General features: G+C 45.7%; 1 protein-coding gene across 1 annotated transcript in view; it reads right to left on the bottom strand.

The window, feature by feature from the left end:
• LOC139391896 (adhesion G protein-coupled receptor B2-like) overlaps window positions 1-23,071 on the bottom strand; it is a 253,496-nt gene that overhangs the window by 184,141 nt on the left and 46,284 nt on the right. The window contains exons 6-10 of the mRNA XM_071139514.1: window positions 20,561-20,667; window positions 15,697-15,891; window positions 15,228-15,296; window positions 9,497-9,605; window positions 7,617-7,763 (exon numbers count right to left, since the gene is read on the bottom strand). Of these exons, the coding sequence (XP_070995615.1) occupies window positions 7,617-7,763; window positions 9,497-9,605; window positions 15,228-15,296; window positions 15,697-15,891; window positions 20,561-20,667 (627 nt within the window). The remainder of the gene's footprint in view (window positions 1-7,616; window positions 7,764-9,496; window positions 9,606-15,227; window positions 15,297-15,696; window positions 15,892-20,560; window positions 20,668-23,071) is intronic.

Below are 23,071 nucleotides of genomic sequence, written 5' to 3'. Positions count from 1 at the left end.
CTCTTTCTACTCAACAGGCCAAAGACTCTCTTTCTACTCAACAGGCCAAAGACTCTCCTTCTACTCAACAGGCCAAAGACTCTCTTTCTACTCAACAGGCCAAAGACTCTCTTTCTACTCAACAGGCCAAATACTCTCTTTCTACTCAACAGGCCAAATACTCTCTTTCTACTCAACAGGCCAAAGACTCTCTTTCTACTCAACAGGCCAAAGACTCTCTTTCTACTCAACAGGCCAAATACTCTCTTTCTACTCAACAGGCCAAATACTCTCTTTCTACTCAACAGGCCAAAGACTCTCTTTCTACTCAACAGGCCAAATACTCTCTTTCTACTCAACAGGCCAAATACTCTCTTTCTACTCAACAGGCCAAATACTCTCTTTCTACTCAACAGGCCAAATACTCTCTTTCTACTCAACAGGCCAAAGACTCTCTTTCTACTCAACAGGCCAAAGACTCTCTTTCTACTCAACAGGCCAAATACTCTCTTTCTACTCAACAGGCCAAAGACTCTCTTTCTACTCTGTGCTTCCTCTGCTTCCCCCTTCTATTTCTCTCCATCCATCCCTCTCTCCCTGGAGCATTGTGTTGCAGAGAGTTGATCTCTCACAGAAAGAGGTCGTCTGGAGAGAAGGAAGGTTGGTAGGGAAAATAAAGGAGGGAAAATACTCAGGCACACGGGATGAGTCATCCAAAATCTAACAGAGAGAGAGAGAGAGAGAGCGAGAGAGAGAGAGAGAGAGAGAGAGAGAGAGAGAGAGAGATGATCAAAGTCAATGACGAAGAGCAGTCACTATGATGGATCCTAATTGAAGGCAGTGTGCATGAACATGCAAATGAGATGCCCCGTTATATTGTGGATGAAAGTGTCTGGGTGAGAGCGAGGGGTGACACTCCTACACTTGACCAGACCACAAACTCATTACAGACATCCTGATTGAGACCAGAAGTCCATTCAGTCACCCAAACTTTAATCAATACATCTTCCTCTAATATAATTTGGTCACCCCATTATTTTTAAAGTGTTTAAATGAGTGTTGGCTAATCGTTAGCTAGCGTGTAAATGAGTGTTTGCTAACCATTAACTAGAGTTTAAATGAGTGTTGGCTAACCGTTAGCTAGCGTGTAAATTAGTCTTTGCTAACCATTAACTAGCGTTTAAATGAGTGTTGGCTAACCGTTAGCTAGCGTTTAAAAGAGTCTTTGCTAACCATTAACTAGAGTTTAAATGAGTGTTGGCTAACCGTTAGCTAGCGTTTAAATGAGTGTTAGCTAACCGTTAGCTGCCAACTGAAATAGAAAATGACTAAACGTGATCTTGAGACTGGCCTATCACACTAGAGCGTATACAGATTGAGATGCAGCTCTATACACATCCATGAAAGCCAGTTATATCTAAGACATTGGCAAAATGCCATTGATATCCGTTGCAGATGTACGTTAAGGGTCAACGGTGTAATAGGTCGTGTTTTAGTACTGTGTATAAATGAATAGACCATGTCATGTATCCATTTCTTTATTAAGCCCTGACCTTCTGGGCTGTCATTGGATCATTGTGTCTTATGAGGTTGAATGTGAATGTGTGTGTGTGTGTGTGTCATAGAACTAGTGCATGGATCTACAGTATCTGTGTATATGCCGTCTAGGAGTGTCCTAACCAGTCTATACCTCTGGGTCAGTGTCATCTTATGGATCAGTGGACAAGCCAGGCATTGGGCTGTGGAGCGAGTCATGAGCCTATCATTGGCCAGTGTGTGTTGTTTGTTGTGTGTGTGTGTGTGTGTGTGTGTGTATAAACTAATGCGCGTGTGTGTGCGAATGTGTGCAATTCTCAATCCTATTGAGCCTATCAGTGGGACTGTCTGTGGGAGAATGGCTTTGGTAACAGGTTAAATGAACCAAACACTTTGATAAACATCAGATCACTGGTCACAATGAGCTCTCTGCACTGCCAGTCAATGGAGCCACTGACATCCAACCGCTACAATTCTTTAGTCATGACTGTGACTATGGGGGGAGACACAGAGGGAGAGAAAGGCTCTGTCAGGGAGTGTGAGTGTGAGTGTGTGAGAGAGAGAGAGAGAGAGAGAGAGAGAGAGGGGGGGGGGAGTGAGGGAGAGGGGGGATGAGGGAGAGAGGGGATGAAGGAGAGAGAGGGGATGAGGGAGAGAGAAAGAGGGTGCGGCAGAGAGAGAGGGGATGAGGGAGAGAGAGAGAGGGGATGAGGGAGAGAGATGAGGGAGAGAGAAGGGGGATGAGGGAGAGAGAGGGGATAAGGGAGAAAGAGAGGGAATGAGGGAGAGACAGGGGATTAGGGAGAGAGAGTGGATAAGGGAGAGAGAGAGGGTGAGGGAGAGAGAGAATGGATGAGGGAGAGAGAGGGGATGAGGGAGAGAGATGAGGGAGAGAGAGGGGGGGTGAGGGAGAGAGAGGGGATAAGGGAGAAAGAGAGGGAATGAGGGAGAGACAGGGGATTAGGGAGAGAGAGTGGATAAGGGAGAGAGAGAGGGTGAGGGAGAGAGAGAATGGATGAGGGAGAGAGAGGGGATGAGGGAGAGAGAGAGAGAGGGGATGAAGGAGAGAGTGAGGGATGAGGGAGAGAGAGGGGGGATGAGGGAGAGAGAGGTGATGAGGGAGAGAGAGAGAGAGAGAGAGAGAGAGAGAGAGAGAGAGAGAGAGAGAGGGGGATGAAGGAGAGAGAGAGGGGATGAAGGAGAGAGAGTGAGGGGATGAGGGAGAGAGAGGTGATGAGGGAGAGAGAGAGAGAGGAGAATGAAGGAGAGAGAGCGGGAATGAAGGAGAGTGAAGGGGAGTGAAGGAAGGGGAGTGAAGGGGAGTGAAGGAGAGAGAGGGGGGGGTGAGTGAGAGAGTGAGGGATGAGGGAGAGAGAGGGGGGATGAGGGAGAGAGTGAGGGATGAGGGAGAGAGAGGGGATGAGGAAGAGAGAGTGGATAAGGGAGAGAGAGTGGAGAAGGGAGAGAGAGGGGTAATGAATTTTAGATTAACTAACTTCAAAGTAATGACTCGGGATGTCGGGTTTGATACGAAAGCTTCTTTTAGTAATAATACTTGTTCACGTTACATTTAACAACTTTGTTTTGGTACAGAGCAATGCAGGTAAGATGCTGTCGGAAAGTCAGCCACAATCACTCGCACCTGCACATAATTGGCGCGTTATCTCTCTAATTCCTGTCGCAAGGCATTCTGGAACTTGCAGTCAAAAAGCGTAATTCAATTCAAACCAATACAATTACATATGTAAATAACTGTAAAGAAATATGTTTAGATACAGCTCAATGAGTTAACTTAAGACATTAACTCTGTAACACATTAAAGTTACAACAAGGGAGAGAGAGAGGGGATGAGGAAGAGAGAGTGGATAAGGGAGAGAGAGTGGAGAAGGGAGAGAGAGGGGGAATGAGGGAGATACAGGGGATGAGGGAGAGAGAGAGTGGGGATGAAGGAGAGAGAGAGATGATTGGTGAGAGAGTGAGGGATGAGGGAGAGAGAGAGAGAGAGAGAGAGAGAGAGAGGGGGGATGAAGGAGAGAGAGAGGGGATGAGTGAGAGAGTGAGGGATGAGGGGGAGAGAGAGGGGATGAGGGAGAGAGAGGGGATGAGGGAGAAAGTGAGGGGATGAGGGAGAGAGGGTGTGGCAGAGAGAGAGAGGATGAGGGTAAGAGAAAAGGGATGAGGGATAGAGAGAGAGGGGATGAGGTAGAGAGAGAGCCAATGAGGGTGTGAGAGAGGGGATGAGGGAGAGACAAGGGATGAGGGAGAGAGAGGGGATGAGGGAGAGAGAGGGTGCGGCAGAGAGAGAGGGGAGGAAGGAGAGAGCGAGAAAGAGAGGCAGATAAAGAGAGAGGGTGAGAGTAGGAGAGAGCCAGAGAGTGAGAGAGAGATAAAGAGAGAGATAGAGAGAGATAGTGAGTGAGAGAGAGAGAGAGAGAGAGAGAGAGAGAGAGAGAGAGAAAGAGAGAGATAAAGAGAGAGATAGTGAGTGAGAGACAGAGAGAGAGAGATAAAGAGAGAGATAGTGAGTGAGAGAGAGAGAGAGATATAAAGAGAGAGATAGTGAGTGAGAGAGAGAGAGAGAGAGAGAGAGAGAGAGAGAGAGAGAGAGAGAGAGAGAGAGAGAGAGAGAAAAAAAACAGAGCAAACTAGAATGCTATTTGGCCCTACACAGAGAGTACACAGCGGCAGAATACCTGACCACTGTGACTGACCCAAAATTAAGGAAAGCTTTGACTATGTACAGACTCAGTGAGCATAGCCTTGCTGTTGCCGTAGGCAGACATGGCTCTCAAGAGGTCTTGTCGAGGTGGAAACTGAGCTGCACTTCCTAACCTCCTGCCCAATGTATGACCATATTAGAGAGACATATTTCCCTCAGATTACACAGATCCACCAAGAATTCGAAAACAAATCCAATTTTGAAAAACTCCCATATCTACTGGGTGAAATTCCACAGTGTGCCATCACAGCAGCAAGATTTGTGACCTGTTGCCACGAGAAAAGGGCAACCAGTGAAGAACAAACAACATTGTAAATACAACCCATATTTATGCTTATTTATTTTATCTTGTGTCCTTTAACATTTTGTACATTGTTAAAACACTGTATAGATATAATATTACATTTGTAATGTCTTTATTGTTTTGAAACTTCTGTATGTGTAATGTTTACTGTTCATTTTTATTGTTTTTCACTTTATATATTCACTTTATATATTATCTACCTCACTTGCTTTGGCAATGTTAACACATGTTTCCCATGCCAATAAAGCCCTTGAATTGAATTGAATTGAGAGAGAGAGAGAGAGAGAGAGAATAGCTGTGTCCTCAGAGCCAGACAGAGACGCCAGACAACGTCTGACACCAGGCTAACCTTTCATGGGGATGACAGGGGGCACACAGAAAGTCAGTGTGTGTGTACTTTCCTGTGGGACCTGTGTTATTATAGAGGTCAGGATCAGCAACAGAGACATACTAATCTCTTTCTCTATGTCTCTTTATGTCTCTCTATCTCTGTCTATCTATCTATCTATCTATCTTTCAGAAAGTATTCAGACCTCTTTTTCCACATTTTGTTACATTACAACCTTTTTCTAAAATTGATTAATTAAATCGTTTTTTTTCCTCTCATCAATCTACACACAATACCCCTGAAGGACAAAGTAAACTCTGCTTTTAGAAATATTTGCTAATTTATAGAATTTGAACACGTATTCAGACCCTTTACTCAGTACTTCTGCATTTGGGCATCGAGTTTCTCAAGCTTGGTACATCTGCTTCTCTGCAGATTCTTTCAAGCTCTGTCAGGTTGGATGGGGAGCGTTGCTTCACAGCTACTTTAAGGTCTCTCCAGAGATGTAAGATCGGGTTCAAGTCTGGGCTCTGGCTGGGCCACTCAAGGACATTCCGAGACTTGTCCTGAAGCCACTCTTGCGTTGTCATGGCTGGGTGCTCAGGGTTGATGTCCTGTTGGAAGGTGAATCTTCGCTGAGGTCCTAAGCGCTTTTCATCAAGGATCTCTCTGTACTTTGATCCATTCATCTTTGCCTTGATCCTGACTAGTCTCCCTGCCTCTGAAAAACATCCCCACAGGACGATGCTGCCACCACCATGCTTCACCTTAGGGATGGTGCCAGGTTTCCTCCAGACGTGACGCTTGGCATTCAGGCCAAAGAGTTGAATCTCATGCTGCAGAGATGGTTGTCCTTCTGGAAGCTTCTCCCATCTCCACAGAGGAACTCTGAGCTCTGTCAGAGTGACCATCAGCTCTTTGGTCACCTCCCTGACCAAGGCCCTTCTCCCCCAATGGCTCAGTTTGGCGGGGCGGCCAGCTCTAGGAAGAGTCTTGGGACCTTCAATGCTGCAGAAATGTTTTTGGTACCCTTCCCCAGATCTGTGCCTTGACACAATCCTGTCTCGGACCTCTACGGACAATTCCTTTGACCTCATTGCTAAGTTTTTGTTCTGACATGCACTGTCAACTGTGTGACCTAATTTAGACAGGTGTGTGCCTTTCCAAATCATGACCAATTAAGTTGTAGAAGCATCTCAAGGATTATCATAGCATATCTATCTGTCTGTCTGTCTGTCTGTCTGTCTGTCTGTCTGTCTGTCTGTCTGTCTGTCTGTCTGTCTGTCTGTCTGTCTGTCTGTCTACCTACCTACCTACCTACCTCAGCTCAGAGCACTGAGCCACCACAGGCCACTGCTCAGAGCACTGCGCCACCACAGTTCACAATGCACTGCTCAGAGCACTGCGCCACCACAGTTAACAATGCATTGCTCAGAGCACTGCGCCACCACAGTTCACAATGCACTGCTCAGAGCACTGCGCCACCACAGTCCACAATGCACTGCTCTCAGAGCACTGCGCCACCACAGTTCACAATGCATTGCTCAGAGCACTGCGCCACCACAGTTCACAATGCATTGCTCAGAGCACGGCGCCACCACAGTTCACAATGCATTGCTCAGAGCACTGCGCCACCACAGTTCACAATGCATTGCTCAGAGCACTGCGCCACCACAGTTCACAATGCACTGCTCAGAGCACTGCGCCACCACAGTTCACAATGCACTGCTCAGAGCACTGCGCCACCACAGTTCACAATGCTCTAGCAAGGCTACTTGATGGTAATAGCGAGTCTTTATAAATTATTTTATTTTAAGCCTTCCCCAAACCATAGCCCTAACCTTAACCACACAGAATTAATGGCTAAACTGTTAACCTTTGAGTTGTTTCTGTTTTAACCCTGTAACCATGTGGAATTAACCCTTTAACCAAGTGGAATAAATCCTTTAACCAAGTGGAATTAATTTGTCAAAAAAAGACGTTCATCCTTAATACTTGGAATTTCGAAGGGATTTCCTGAGGGGAATACAGTCAAACGACTGTAAGAAGTGCAGATCAATTTGAAGTGGCGTTCAAAGTAGGACGTGAGACAGTTGTTCCATGATAAACGTAAGGGATAATCAACAAGGGGCTATCTATGCGTTCTATGGAAAATAATGAACGACGTGTAAGGTGTGTTCCATGACGCACTAGCAGAGTGGAACTGACCTTCCACAGAGTTGCATTATTTTACAGAAAACACATAGAGCCCCGAGTTGATCATCCCTTTTATACAATAGCTATAATTGAACACATTTGCCGGTAGAAATGTGTTCAACATCCACTGAAGAAACTAGCAGGTTTATTAGATACTAGATAGCCAGTATACTAGACCTTTGCTTTCAAAAGCAGCTCAAACCTACAACATGTAACAAATGAACTATAGCCATTGAATTCTACCATGCAAATATACTGTGCGCTATAGGGAAATAATGCATGACCTAGAATGCCCTTCAAGCCAATCAGAAACTAGTATTCAATAAGGTGATGGGTCTGGGTCAACCTGTTACACATCAGGCTTTCTCTGTTCAGAGGTTAAAGTTATGATCACCTGAATTATTCACCTTGTGAGGACATCTTGACATCAGTGTGGTGAGGTCAGGGGAAGTCTTTACAGGATGTATGAAGCCATATTTCACTATGAGGCATGTGATTATGATGATGATGAAGATGCTGTCATGATGATGAGATGATGATGAAGACCATCTTACCTTCAGAGGTTAGGGTGAAGACCTCTTTGGGGATGTAGAGTTTGTCTTCGGCGGAACGAGCCCAGTCCTTCATTCCCCTCCTGCCCTTCATGGGGAAGTTGATGTCACTGGAGACCGCTGTCACGGGCTCTCGCTGTATTGTAATCACTATGGAGACAAAACACATCGTTATCTCTATGGAGACAAAACACATCGTTATCTCTATGGAGACAAAACACATCGTTATCTCTATGGAGACAAAACATATTGTTATCACTATGGAGATAAAACATATCGTTATCTATATGGAGAAAAATAAAATCATGAGTTGACGAACACCCAAAATAGGTAGAGAGGTGCTGACTAATGGAAAGGCAAACTTATTTGAGTTATGATTGCTGACAATTGGGAGTGCTGAGGGTAAGACTGCAAAAATACTGTTACATTTCCCCAAGATATCCAGAGGGAATAAGATAACCACAGGGAATAACCCATTTCAGTCTATAGTAAGCCCTGTCTAAGCCGGGGGGTTACTACTAATCTATATGGAATTGTTTTAAGAAGGTCAAACCAAGGATCATTTTGCTATTTGATTTTCAATTTTAAGACCCCTTGAAGTATAAAAAATTATTTGATGTGGAAATTGGATTTGGTACCGGAGTATTGTGAGGAGTATTGTGAGGCCTGTGGATGTCCAATAGCAAAACAACCATCACGGGCGTGTTCATGAGAATCTCACCTTTCCCTCATATTAGTGTGTAGCCAAAACTGTTCGGACGCTACAGAAGTTGTCAGATCGTCTGAATCGACTTCAGACGAGTCACCATTTTGTGAGAAGACTGATTTTCGGGATGGTCTGACACACACTGTGCTAGCTCTGTCACCTTTCACAGCAGATGAGGAAGTGCGACTTCGGCGTATGCAGTGGATTGAGACGTATCCAACGCATCTCTAGCTTAAACTCAAAGATTTTAATGGGGATTCTTTATCACACTAATTAGATTCCCACAGGGAACAAGATACCCACTGGGAATAAGACACCGACAGGGAACAAGATACCCACTGCGAATAAGATACCCACTGGGAATAAGACACCCACAGGGAACAAGATACCCACTGGGAATAAGATACCCACAGGGAACAAGATACCCACAGGGAACAAGATACCCACAGGTAACAAGATACCCACTGGGAATTAGATACCCACAGGGAACAAGACACCCACAGGGAATAAGATACCCACAGGGAACAAGATAACAACAGGGAATAAGATACCCACTGGGAATAAGATACCCACAGGGAATAAGATACCCACAGGGAATAAGACACCGACAGGGAATAAGACACCCACAGGGAATAAGACACCCACAGGGAATAAGACACCCACAGGGAATAAGACACACACAGGCAATAAGACACCCACAGGGAATAAGACACCCACAGGGAATAAGACACCCACAGGGAATAAGACACCCACAGGGAATAAGACACCCACAGGGAATAAGACGCCTACAGGGAGTAAGACGCCCACAGGGAATAAGACGCCTACAGGGAATAAGACGCCCACGGGGAATAAGACGCCTACGGGGAATAAGACGCCCACGGGGAATAAGACGCCCACAGGGAATAAGACACCCACAGGGAATAAGACACCCACAGGGAATAAGACGCCTACAGGGAGCAAGACGCCCACAGGGAATAAGACGCCTACAGGGAATAAGACGCCCACGGGGAATAAGACACCCACAGGGAATAAGACACCCATAGGGAATAAGACACCCAAAGAGAATAAGCAGGAAAAACTGGAATCCTCTAACCAGGATTTCTTGAAAACCTGGGAGTTTGGGGAAAGTTACTGGAAATTTGCACCCCTACCTGTGAGTGTTAAACTGACTACTCACTGAGGTTATTGGTGACCACCAGGAAACTCTGGAAGGGTTTCTGATCCTCTCCAATCAGATGGATGAAGTCCTCCAAGATACGCATGAGATGGGCCGTACCAGGAGAAACCTGGGCATGGGGAAGCGAGAGAGAGAGAGAGAGAGAGAGATAGAGAGAGAGAGGAGAGAGAGAGAGAAAGAGAGAGAGAGAGAGAGAGAGAGATAGAGAGAGAGAGAGAGAGAGAGAGAGAGAGAGAGAGAGAGAGAGAGAGAGAGAGAGAGAGAGAGAGAGAGAGAGAGAGAGAGAGAGAGAGAGAGAGAGAGAGAGAGAGAGAGAGAGATAGAGAGAGAGAGAGAAAGAGAGAGAAAGAGAGAGAGAAGGGGGAGGAGGGGGAGAGAAGGGAGAGTATGAGAAAGACAGAGAGAACAATATAATGAAAACAACTTTCTTTCATAGACAAATATTGAATTACCGACTGTCATTCTCTCTCGTTCTCTCTCTCTCAGTTCATACACCAGTCTAAGTGTATCTTCTGTTTCTGTGAAATTCATGTTGGCCAGAAGGAAGTGTCACAGCTAAAGAATCACCAATAACCTCTATACCCCCAACACATTACAACAGTCATTGGCTTGCTCACACTCGTTAGCCCCGTATGCTAAGTGCAGCTAATTAGCAGACATGGGACATAATGCCTTTTACTGTATGTCTGCTGAGTCGGAATCCCAAATTACACCATATTCCCTATATAGTGCACTATTATAGATAGGGTGCCATAGGAAACCCAGCCTAAGGTATTGGTATCAGTAGAGTATGGGAAGATCATGACTTGATTGTTTTGCAGTGGCTTGATTGCCGCGTATCGTCTCATTTGATTGTCAAAACATCATCACCATAATTACCGCATTAATATTTCAATACTGTGCTCTCTCACTCTCTCTTCACGTGTGGTCATTAAACAGACACTCTTATCCAGAGCATCTTAGTCCACACATTGAACTAAGGTAGGTGGTAACTAAAACGTTCCTCAGAAAAGCAGCTATCTCAGTCTGTGTACGCATGTGTGCTGTTGTTGAGTGTTATGATAATGGATATGTGTGTTATGATAAAATGTACAATTGAAGTCGGAAGTTTACATACACTAAGTTGACTGTGCCTTCAAACAGCTTGGAAAATTCCAGAAAATTATGTCATGGCTTTAGAAGCTTCTGATAGGCTAATTTACATAATTTGAGTCAATTGGAGGTGTACCTGTGGATGTATTTCAAGGCCTACCTTCAAACTCTGTGCCTCTTTGCTTGACATCATGGGAAAATATAAAGAAATCAGCCAAGGCCTCAGAAAAAAATGCAGACCTCCACAAGTCTGGTTAATCCTTGGGAGCAATTTCCAAACGCCTGATGGTACCACGTTTATCTGTACAAACAATAGTACGCAAGTACAAACACCACAGGACCACACAGCCGCCATACCGCTCAGGAAGGAGATGCAACCTGTCTCCTAGAGATGAACATACTTTGGTGCAAAAAGTGCAAATAAATCCCAGAACAAAAGCAAAGGACCCTGTGAAGATGCTGGAGGAAACAGGTACAAAAGTATCTATATCCACAGTAAAAGGAGTCCTATATCGACATAACCTGAAAGGCCACTCAGCAAGGAAGCAGCCACTGCTCCAAAACCACCATAAAAAAATGCCAGACTACGGTTTGTAACTGCACATGGGGACAAAGATCATACTTTTTGTTCTGATTTAACAAAAATAGAACTGTTTGGCCATAATGACCATCATCATGTTTGGAGGAAAAAGGTGGAGGCTTGAAAGCCGAAGAACACATGCTTCTACACCTGCATTGCTTGCTGTTTGGGGTTTTAGGCTGGGTTTCTGTACAGCATTTTGAGAAATCAGCTGATGTAAGAAGGGCTTTATAAATAAATTTGATTTGTAATTTGATTTGAACACCATCCCAACCGTGAAGCATGGGGGTGGCAGCATCATGTTGTGGGGGTGCGTTGCTGCAGGAGGGACTAGTGCACTTCACAAAATAGATGGCTTCATGAGGCAGGAAAATTATGTGGATATATTGAAGCAACATCTCAAGACATCAGTCAGGAAGTTAAAGCTTGGTCGCAAATGGGTCTTCAAAATGGGCAGTGACCCCAAGTATACTTCCAAAGTTGTGGCAAAATGGCTTAAGGACAACACAGTAAAGGTATTGGAGTGGCCATCACAAAGCCCTGACCTCAATCCTATAGACAATTTGTGGGCAGAACTGAAAAAGCGTGTGCGAGCAAGGAGGCATACAAACCTGACTCAGTTACACCAGCTCTGTCAGGAGGAATGGGCGAAAATTCAACCAACTTATGGTGGGAAGCTTGTGGAAGGCTATCCAAAACGTTTCATCGAAGTTAAACAATTTAAAGGCAATGCTACCAAATACTAATTGAGTGTATGTAAACATCTGACCCACTGGGAATATGATGAAATAATTAAAAGCTGAAATAAATCATTCTCTCTACTGTTATTCTGACATTTCACATTCTTAAAATAAACTGACCTAAGATAGGGAATTTTTACTAGGATTAAATGTCAGGAATTGTGAAAAACTGAGTTTAAATGTATCTGGCTAAGGTGTATGTAAACTTCCAACTTCAACTGTATGTTGGGGGCATTATGTTACATGTGCTGTTGTGATTTAAAAATAAATGTTTTATTTAACTACGCAAGCCAGTTAAAGAACATATTCTTATTTACAATGACAGCCTAGGAACAGTGGGTTAACTGCCTTTTTTTACCTTGTCAGATCAGGGATTTGATCTAGCAACCTTTCGGTTATTGACCCAACACTCTGACCACATGGCTACCTTCCGCCACGCTGACTGGGCATTATCTCATGTGTGCTGTTGTTGTGTGCCATGATAATGGTGTTATGATAAAATGTATGTTGGGGGATATAGCATGTGCATTGGGGTCATATGCATCGTTTAACAACTAAATATGGATGTGCGCACACACACACAAGAACTACAGGAAACGTATGATCTCTGTAATTGCAAACAAAGGTTTCTGTACCAAATATTAAGTTCTGCTTTTCTGATGTATCAAATACTTATGTCATGCAATAAAATGCAAATTAATTACTTAAAAATCATACAATGTGATTTCTGGATTTTTGTTTTAGATTCCGTCTCTCACAGTTGAAGTGTACCTGTGATAAAAATTACAGACCTCTACATGCTTTGTAAGTAGGAAAACCTGCAAAATCGGCAGTGTATCAAATACTTGTTCTCCCCACTGTGTGTATATACAGTGTTGTAACGATGTGCAAATGTTTAAAGAACAATTAGCATAAATATGTGTTGTATTTACAATGGTGTTTGTTCTTCACTGGTTGACCTTTACTTGTGGCAACAGGTCACACATCTTGCTGCTGTGATGGCACACTGTGGTATTTCACCTAGTAGATATTGGAGTTTATAAAAATCGGGTTTGTTTTCGAATTCTTTGTGGATCTGTGTAATTTGAGGGAAATATGTGTCCCTAATATGGTCATACATTGGGCAGGAGGACAGGAAGTGCAGCTCAGTTTCAACCTCATTTTGTGGGCAGTGTGCACATAGCCTGTCTTCTCTTGAGAGCCAGGTCTGCCTGCAGCGGTCTTTCTCAACAGCAAGGCTATGCTCACTGAGTCTGTACTGGGTCAGTCACAGTGGTCAGGTATTCTGCCACTGTGTACTCTCTGTTTAGTTTGAAATAGAACTCTAGTTTGCTTTCTTCTTTTGTTAATTCTTTACAATGTGTCAAGTAATTATCTTTTTTTTTCTCATGATTTGGTTGGGTCTAATTGTTTTGCTGTCCTGGGGCTCTGTGGGGTGTTTGTGTTTGTGAACAGAGCCCCAAGACCAGCTTGCTTAGGGGACTCTTCTCCAGGTTCATCTCTCTGTAGGTGATGGCTTTGTTATGGAAGGTTTGGGAATCGTTTCCTTTTAGGTGGTTTTTGATAATCAGTGGGTATCGGCCCAATTCTGCTCTGCATGCATTGTTTGGTGTTCTACGTTGTACACAGAGGATGTTTTTGCAGATTCCTGCATGCAGAGCCTCAATTTAGTGTTTGTCCCATTTTGTGAATTCTTGTTGGTGAGCGGACCCCAGACCTCACAACAATAAAGGGCAATGGGTTATACAACTGATTTAAGTACTTTTAGCCAGATCCTATTTGGTATGTCACATTTTATGTTCCTTTTGATGGCATGGAATGCCCTTCTTGCCTTGTCTCTCAGATCATTCATAGCTTTGTGGAAGTTACCTGTGGCACTGATGTTTAGGAAAAGGTATGTATAGTTGTTTTGTGTGCTCTAGGGCAATGGTGTCTAGATGGAATTTGTAGTCCTGGCGACTGGACCTTTTTTGGAACACCATTATTTTGGTCTTACTGAGATTTACTGTCAGGGCCCAGGTCTGGCAGAATCTGTGCAGATTCTAGTCTAGTAGAGTGAGGCCGGGTGCTGCAGACTGTTCTAGTGCCCTCGCCAATTCGTTGATATATGTTGAAGAGGGTGGAGCTTTAGCTGCATTCCTGTCTCACCCCACGGCCCTGTGGGAAGAAATGTGTGTGTTTTTTGCCTATTTTAACCGTACACTTCCTGTTTGTGTACATGGATTTTATAATGTCGTATATTTTTCCCCCAACACCACTTTCCATCAATTTGTATAGCAGACCCTCATGCCAAATTGAGTCAAAGGATTTTTTGAAGTCAACAAAGCATGAGAAGACTTTGCCTTTGTTTTGGTTTGTTTGTTTGTCAATTAGGTTGTGCAGGGTGAATACATGGTCTGTTGTACGATAATTTGGTAAAAAAAGACAATTTGACATTTGCTCAGTAGATTGTTTTCACTGAGGAAATGTAGAAGTCTGCTGTTAATTTTCCCAAGGTTGCTGTTGACACGTATGTACATATGGCAGTTATTAGGGTCAAACACTTTTCCTTGATTCCAAATATATATATTTATTTTTACCTTCATTTAACTAGGCAAGTCAGTTAAGAACAAATTCTTATTTTACAATGACAGCCTAGGAACAGTGGGCTCATTGCCTTGGTCAGGGGCAGAACAATATGTTTTACCTTGTCAGCTTGGGGACTCAATCTAGCAACCTTTTGGTTACTAGTCCCACGCTCTAACAACTAGGCTTCCTGCCGCCCCAGGTAGCCTAAATATTGGGGAAGATGCCAGAGCTAAGGATGATGTTAAAGAGTTTTAGTATAGCCAATTGGAATTTGTTGTCTGTATATTTCAGAATTTCATTTCAGGATACCATCAACACCACATGCCTTTATGGGTTGTAGGGTTTGTATTTTGTCCTGTAGCTCATTCAAGGTAATTGGATAATCCAATGGGTTCTGGTAGTCTCACTCACTCACTCACACACACACACACACACACACACACACACACACACACACACACACACACACACACACACACACACACACACACACACACACACACACACACACACACACACACACACACAGGTTGTCAGTATGCACACAGTTTGGAATATGATCCGTGCTGAATTGTAAACAGGTGTGTTTTTACGACTCTTCTGATAATGACATAAACACTGCTATCAAATTCATCCAACTGTGACAGAGCCAGACACTCTGATACACACACACACACACACACACACACACACACACACACACACACACACACACACACACACACACTAAAACAACAGTTTAAAACCCTACCTGATGAGCGTCTTCCCACTTCTCAAGGTTTTCCATGTCCAACATAGCGCTGACTACCTGGAAGAATTTCTGAGGAAAGAGAAGAGGAGGGTTGACTATTGGGGAGCTGAGGGGTGTGAGTGTACATGCAACTTGTAGGGATGTAGGTGTGTGTTGTATCTGTCTGTTTTCTCCCTGTAGGTGTGTGTGTGTTTTATCTGTCTGTTTTCTCCCCGTAGGTGTGTGTGTTTTATCTGTCTGTATATGTCACCCACCTGCGAGTTGTCAGGAGCTGTAGTTTGCTCTCTTGAACGTTTGTGTGTGTGTGTGTGTGTGTGTGTGTGTGTGTGTGTGTGTGTGTGTGTGTGTGTGTGTGTGTTTGTGCGTGTGTATATGTGTGTGTGTGTGTGTGTGTTTGCGTGCGTGCGTGCGTGCGTGTGTGTGTGTGTGTGGGTGTGTGTGGGTGTGTATTTGTGTCCTCCCCACCCACCTGTGTGTCGTCGGGAGCTGGGATGTAGGTTGCTCTCTTGAAGGTGTCCGTCACATTTCGGAGAATCTCCGTGGAGAACAGGAGGTCACCGCTGTAGTAGCTCCTCCTCTGTAAGAGCTCCAGGAGATTCCTCACGACCTGAGACATGCCCTCTCCAGCCAGGGTCCTCTGACCCTTCGCAAGATGCTCTCGCAACTGGAGACAGCATGGGAGGAGAGGGGGTATAGAAACACGGGTTAGAGAGAGATGGGGAGGGAGAGAGGGGGAGAGAACAAGAGAAAGAGAGAGAGAGAACAAGAGAAAGAGAGAGAGAAAGAGATAGAGAGAGATGGAGGTGATGTAGAGAGAGAGATATAGAGAGAGAGATAGAGTAGAGAGAGAGATAGAGGTGAGGTAGAGAGTAGAGAGAGAGAGAGGTGAGGTAGAGAGAGAGATAGAGGTGAGGTAGAGGGTAGAGAGAGAGATAGAGGTGAGGTAGAGAGTAGAGAGAAATATAGAGGTGAGGTAGAGAGTAGAGAGAGAGAGAGGTGAGGTAGAGAGTAGAGAGAGAGAGAGAGGTGAGGTAGAGAGCAGAGAGAGAGATGGAGGTGAGGTAGAGAGTACAGAGAGAGAGGGAGAGAGAGAGAGAGAGAGAGAGAGAGAGAGAGAGAGAGAGAAAGAGAGAGAGATAGAGGTGAGGTAGAGAGCAGAGTGAAAGAGATAGAGGTGAGGTAGAGAGCAGAGATAGAGAGAGAGAGAGGTGAGGTAGAGAGTAGAGAGAGAGATATAGGTGAGGAAGAGAGCAGAGGGAGAGAGATGGAGGTGATGTAGAGAGTAGATAGAGGTGAGGTAGAGAGTACAGAAAGAGAGAGAGAGAGAGAGAGAGAGAGAGAGAGAGAGAGAGAGAGAGAGAGAGAGAGAGAGAGAGAGAGAGAGAGAGAGAGAGAGAGAGAGAGAGATAGAGGTGAGGTAGAGAGCAGAGAGAAAGAGATAGAGGTGAGGTAGAGAGCAGAGAGAGAGAGAGAGAGAGGTGAGGTAGAGAGTAGAGAGAGAGATATAGGTGAGGAAGAGAGCAGAGGGAGAGAGATGGAGGTGATGTAGAGAGTAGATAGAGGTGAGGTAGAGAGTACAGAAAAAGAGAGAGAGAGAGAGAGAGAGAGATAGAGGTAAGGTAGAGAGCAAAGAGTAGAGAGAGAAAGATCTGAGGCTTCTTATCCATTTTAATCTATCTTTGCTTGGGATCAGTAGGTATTATAGGTATGTAAGGGTAATGAATGTCATAAATGACCAGTATCTTGGTCAAGTACCTACCCCTCAGCCCCTGTCCTTAAGCACCTAGCCCTCAGCACCTAGCCCTCAGCACCTAGCCCTCAGCACCTATCCCTCAGCCCTCAGCCCCTAGCCCCCAGTACCTAGCCCTCAGCCCACAGTACCTAGCCCTCAGCCCCTAGCCCTCAGCCCCTAGCCCTCAGCCCCTAGCCCTAAGCTCCTAGGCCTCAACCCCTAGCCCTCAGCTCCTAGCCCTCAGCACCTAGCCCTCAGCACATAGCCCTCAGCCCCTAGCCCTCAGCACCTAGCCCTCAGACCCTAGCCCTCAGCTCCTAGCCCTCAGCTCCTATCCCTCAGCACCTATCCCTCAGCACCTATCCCTCAGCCTTCAGCCCATAGCCCTCATTCTCTACCTCTCAGCTCCGAGCCCTCAGCCCCTAGCCCTCAGCCCCTAGCCCTCAGCCCCTAGCCCTCAGCCCCTAGCCTTCAGCCCCTAGCCCTCTGCCCTTAGCCCCTAGCCCCCAACCCCTAGCTAGCCCTCAGGCCCTAGCCCCCAGTACCTAGCCCTCAGCCCACAGCCCCCAGTACCTAGCCCTCAGCCCCTAACACTCAGCCCCTAGCACTCAGCCCCTAGCCCTCAGCTCCTAGCCCTCAGCCAGTAACACTCAGACTCTAACCCTCATTCCATAGCCCTCAGATCCTAGCCCTCAGCCACTAGCCCTCAGCCCCTAGCCCTCAGCCCCTAGCCCTCAGCCCCTAACACTCAGACTCTAACCCTAATTCCCTAGCCCTCAGCTCCTAGCCCTCAGCCACTAGCCCTCAGCCCCTAGCCCTCAGCCCCTAGCCCTCAGCCAGTAACACTCAGACTCTAACCCTCATTCCGTAGCCCTCAGCTCCTAGCCCTCAGCCACTAGCCCTCAGCCCCTAGCCCTCAGCCCCTAGCCCTCAGCCAGTAACACTCACTCTAACCCTCATTCCCTAGCCCTCAGCTCCTAGCCCTCAGCCCCTAGCTCCTCCCTCAGCCCCTAGCCCTCAGCCCCTAGCCCTCAGACCCTAGCCCTCAGCCCCTAGCCCTCAGCCCCTAACAGCCCCTAGCCCTCAGCCCCTAGCCCTCAGCCCCTAGCCCCTAACACTCAGACTCTAACCCTCAGCCCCTAACACTCAGCCCCTAGCCCTCAGCCCCTAGCCTCAGCCCTCAGCCCCTAGCCCTCAGCCCCTAGCCCTCAGCCCCTAGCCCTCAGCCCCTAACACTCAGACTCTAACCCTCAGCCCCTAACACTCAGCCCCTAGCCCTCAGCCCCTAGCCCTCAGCTCAGCCCTCAGCCAGTAACACTCAGACTCTAACCCTCATTCCGTAGCCCTCAGCTCCTAGCCCTCAGCCACTAGCCCTCAGCCCCTAGCCCTCAGTCCCTAGCCCTCAGCCCCTAGCCCTCAGCCCCTAACACTCAGACTCTAACCCTCAGCCCCTAACACTCAGCCCCTAGCCCTCAGCTAGCCCTCAGCTCCTAGCCCTCAGCCAGTAACACTCAGCCCCTAGCCCTCAGCCCCTAGCCCTCAGCTCCTAGCCCTCAGCCACTAGCCCTCAGTCCCTAGCCCTCAGCCCCTAGCCCTCAGCCCCTAGCCCTCAGCCCCTAGCCCTCAGCCCCTAGCCCTCAGCCCCTAGCCTTCAGCCCCTAGCCCTCTGCCCTGATCCCCTAACACTCAGACTCTAACCCTCATTCCCTAGCCCTCAGCTCCTAGCCCTCAGCCACTAGCCCTCAGCCCCTAGCCCTCAGCCCCTAGCCCTCAGCCCCTAGCCAACAGCCCCTAGCCCTTAGCCCTCAGCCCCTAGCCCTCAGCCCCTAGCCCTCAGCCCCTAGCCCTCAGCCCCTAGCCCTCAGCCCCTAGCCCTCAGCCCCTCACTCAGCCCCCTAACCCTCAGCTCCCTCAGCCCCTACTCTAACCCTCAGCCCCTAGCCCTCAGCCCCTAGCCCCTAGCCCTCAGCCCCTAACACTCAGACTCTAACCCTCAGCCCCTAGCCCTCAGCTCCTAGCCCTCAGCCACTAGCCCTCAGCCCCTAGCCCTCAGCCCCTAGCACTCAGCCCCTAGCCCTCAGCCCCTAGCCCTCAGCCCCTAACACTCAGCGCCGAACACTCAGACTCTAACCCTTATTCCCTAGCCCTCAGCTCCTAGCCCTCAGCCCCTAACACTCAGACTCTAACCCTCAGCCCCAAGCCCTTATTAGGCATTTTTGCAGATATAACTGGATAGATACTGGCTACTCTATGTATTTCACAATGCTGCATGACACTTTGACTGAAATCCACGTACACACATACACACACACACACACACAGAACAGAACAGTGATCTTCAGTCACAACAGCAATCAAACCTAATGAACCGCAGCTCCATGCTAATGAAAGGTTAGTGGTGAACGCAGGCCTAGGCTAACAGTGCAATCAACTAATCACAGCACGCCTGGTGGCCACCCCGCTGGCTTCCATTATCGCCATGGAGACAGACGGTCAGAGGTCACGCAGTAGGACAGTCGATGATTAATCTCAGTTACCTAGAAGTAAAATTATCTAAAAGAAAGTGTAATTTCTTGTTAACTATTGTGATTACCTTTATGTAAAGGAAGGAAGCGAAGTTTCCTCCCTTGTAAAACGGAAACTTTTGGCCAAACCACTCCTTCCGCTAATTTCACTTGTATTTATAATGGCCAAAAAGGACATTTTTGTTTCACTGCGCCAGTTTAACCAAAGCCTTTGCCCAATCCTGATTCATCCAAATCATCAATGATGAAAACCAAAAACCAGGAACTACTGCTGTTCGTAACCACTCTATGTGAGCCTTGACAGATTCTTGCCGTTTCAACTTCCATGAGAATCTGTCCATGAGAGATTAGTCAATGATTAACCAATGCATTCATTAAACAATGGATGAAAGCAGTAACTCATTAGAGAGGGAGAAAGTGTTTAGAGGGATGACAATGCTACTTATGACTGACTGGACAAACTTTCCACAGAAAAGTATTCAGGGCCAGAAATCATAAACCATCTCAGAGTTGAGTGCTGATCTAGGATCAGGCCCCACATGTTCATGTAATATTATTCATTTTAAAAGGCAAAACTGATCTCAGCACTCTTACTATAAGACACTTTATGAATACAATCCCACGTCTATTGACGGTCAAACAAATACGATGTGGGCGTCAAAATAATTCATTTATTCAACCTTTGTTGGGCAAGGTCAGTCTTCGAGAACAAATGATTTATTAAAACAGCGATCTGTTTAATCATTGAGTTGTTCATTTTACAGGCTAGAAGAAGAAAGGAAGTCCATAGTTTTGAAATAGCGATGGAAATATTGAGGAAGTGGTAGACATGCTAAAATGACAACATTAAGCACATGTGCATTTCAAATGTACAATGTTCAAATGGCTTAGCTATGACTTACTACTAAATATGACAAGAACAGAAGACTTTCTGCTAGTTGTCTATGTGTTATTATGTACCATCTGGATAGAAGGTAGCTTACTAAAATGCATTCACAATAACATCGCGGCACAGGTGGCTCATTGAGCATGTTATACAAGACCAACCGTATTTGAATAAATGAGGGGGAACTTACAGATAAATGTAAATATCTGAATTCCATCGAGACGCATCTGGCGAAGCTCGGAGGACCCCAGTAAGCAACTCCATTAGCGTCCAGCAAGCAACGACGACTAGCAGATCCTACAGAGAGAGAGGAGAGAGAGGAGAGAGAGAAGGAGATACCATTGCTATGTAAAACTTAACAGCAGTAACACATTGGTTTCATGTTATCCAGTAACCTCATGAGACTCTCATTGCAACTTGTTTCCAACATAGTATACCCACTATAATGTAGAGCGGAGGTCAACCTCAGGTCAACCATCCACCTAACACTATCTAATATACAACTACTCTATAAGGTCACACACATAGTATACATGTACACAGTTATTGAGAGGGAAACATAGAAACAACATATGGTGAAACTGAAACTTGAGCCCTGTGGGATACCATTGCAGGTCTTCACGGAGCCTGGAGCCTGTTCACGGAGCCTGTACCCGAATACACGACAATACATCTGGGACCCAAGCGGGTCCAGAATTCTAAATAATGTCACCGGTCTGGGTTGGATCTGATATGATTGTCACAGGTCTCGGATATGAGTCCTTTTAACTGACTTGTCTGGAAGGTCCCCTAAAAGATCTGAATGCAATAGAGAGAGAGAGAGAGAGATTTTATAATTTATGCTGCTGCTCTTTGGTTTTCATGAGTGGCGGGTGAAGCTCGTTGTTGGGCAATTATAAGTCATCAAAGAGGCAATACTGCCATAAAGCCTCAGTTTTTGGCAAAAGTTAGAGGATATCTAATCAATGGAAGATGGAATTAAAATGATGGAATTAAAAGTTGAAGGAGATGAATAGACTAGAATGACCAAGAGGCAAAAGGTAGGCTCCTACAACAGGTGGGCTCCTACAACAGGTAGGCTCCTACAACAGGTGGGCTCCTACAACAGGTAGGCTCCTACAACAGGTAGGCTCCTACAACAGGTGGGCTCCTACAACAGGTGGGCTCCTACAACAGGTGGGCTCCTACAACAGGTAGGCTCCTACAACAGGTAGGCTCCTACAACAGGTAGGCTCATACAACAGGTGGGCTCCTACAACAGGTGGGCTCCTACAACAGGTGGGCTCCTACAACAGGTGGGCTTCTACAACAGGTAGGCTTCTACAACAGGTGGGCTCCTACAACAGGTGGGCTCCTACAACAGGTGGGCTCTTACAACAGGTAGGCTTCTACAGCAGGTAGGTCACTCGCTCCAGTACGGCCCCTCCCCTGCCTGCTTCCATCACTTGGATCAGATCGGACTGGGTCTGGATCTGACCAAGTCTATACAGAACGGGTCTAGTTGTCCTCGGGTCCGTTCGTTTGGAACGGGTCTATATATTTTAAAAATACATTTACAGTTGAATTTGGAAGTTTACATACACTTGGAGTTATTAAAACTCATTTTCAACCACTCCACAAATTTCTTCTTAACCTCTTTGATCTCTAGGGGCGCTATTTCATTTTTGGATAAAAAACGTTCCCGTTTTAAGCGCGATATTTTGTCACGAAAAGATGCTCGACTATGCATATTCTTGACAGTTTTTGAAAGAAAACACTCTGAAGTTTCAGAATCTGCAAAGATATTGTCTGTAAGTGCCCCAGAACTCATTCTACAGGCGAAACCAAGATGATGCACCAACCAGGAAATGAGCAGAATTTCTGAAGCTCTGTTTTCCATTGTCTCCTTATATGGCTGTGATTGCGCAAGGAATGAGCCTACACTTTCTGTCGTTCCCCCAAAGTGTTAGCAGCATTGTGACGTATTTGTAGGCATATCATTGGAAGATTGACCATAAGAGACTACATTTTCCAAGTGTCCGCCTGGTGTCCCTGCGTCGAAATTGGAGCGTAAAGCCAGGTGCAATTATTTTTCCATTTGAGAGCAAGGAGAAACCAGGCTTCCACGAAGGATATATCATTGAAGAGATATGTGGAAAAACACCTTGAGGATTGATTCTAAACCACGTTTGCCATGTTTCAGTCGATATTATGGAGTTAATTTGGAAAAAAGTTTGCGTTTTGAGGGCTGAATTTTCGTTTTTTTTTTTTTTTGGTAGCCAAATGTGATGTACAAAACGGAGCTATTTCTAATACACAAAGACTCTTTTTGGAAAAACGGAGCATCTGCTATCTAACTGAGAGTCTCCTCATTGAAAACATCAGAAGTTCTTCAAAGGTAAGTTATTTTATTTGAAGGCTTTACTTGTTTTTGTGATAGTTGCCTGCTAAATGCTAACGCTAATGCTAACGCTAAGGCTAACGCTAAATGCTACGCTAGCTAGCTACTGTTACACAAATGATTGTTTTCCTATGGTTGAAAAGCATATTTTGAAAATCTGAGATGACAGTGTTGTTAACAAAAGGCTAAGCTTGAGAGCTAGCATATTTATTTCATTTCATTTGCGATTTTCATGAATAGTTAACGTTGCGTTATGGTAATGAGCTTAGGTCTATAAATAGAATCCGGGATCCGGGTTTGGTCGTCGCAACAGGTTAACAA

The sequence above is a fragment of the Oncorhynchus clarkii genome, chromosome 32, assembly GCF_045791955.1.
Source record: "Oncorhynchus clarkii lewisi isolate Uvic-CL-2024 chromosome 32, UVic_Ocla_1.0, whole genome shotgun sequence".
NCBI classification, from domain to species: Eukaryota; Metazoa; Chordata; class Actinopteri; order Salmoniformes; family Salmonidae; genus Oncorhynchus; species Oncorhynchus clarkii.
This window is presented reverse-complemented; position numbering and strand designations above follow the sequence as displayed.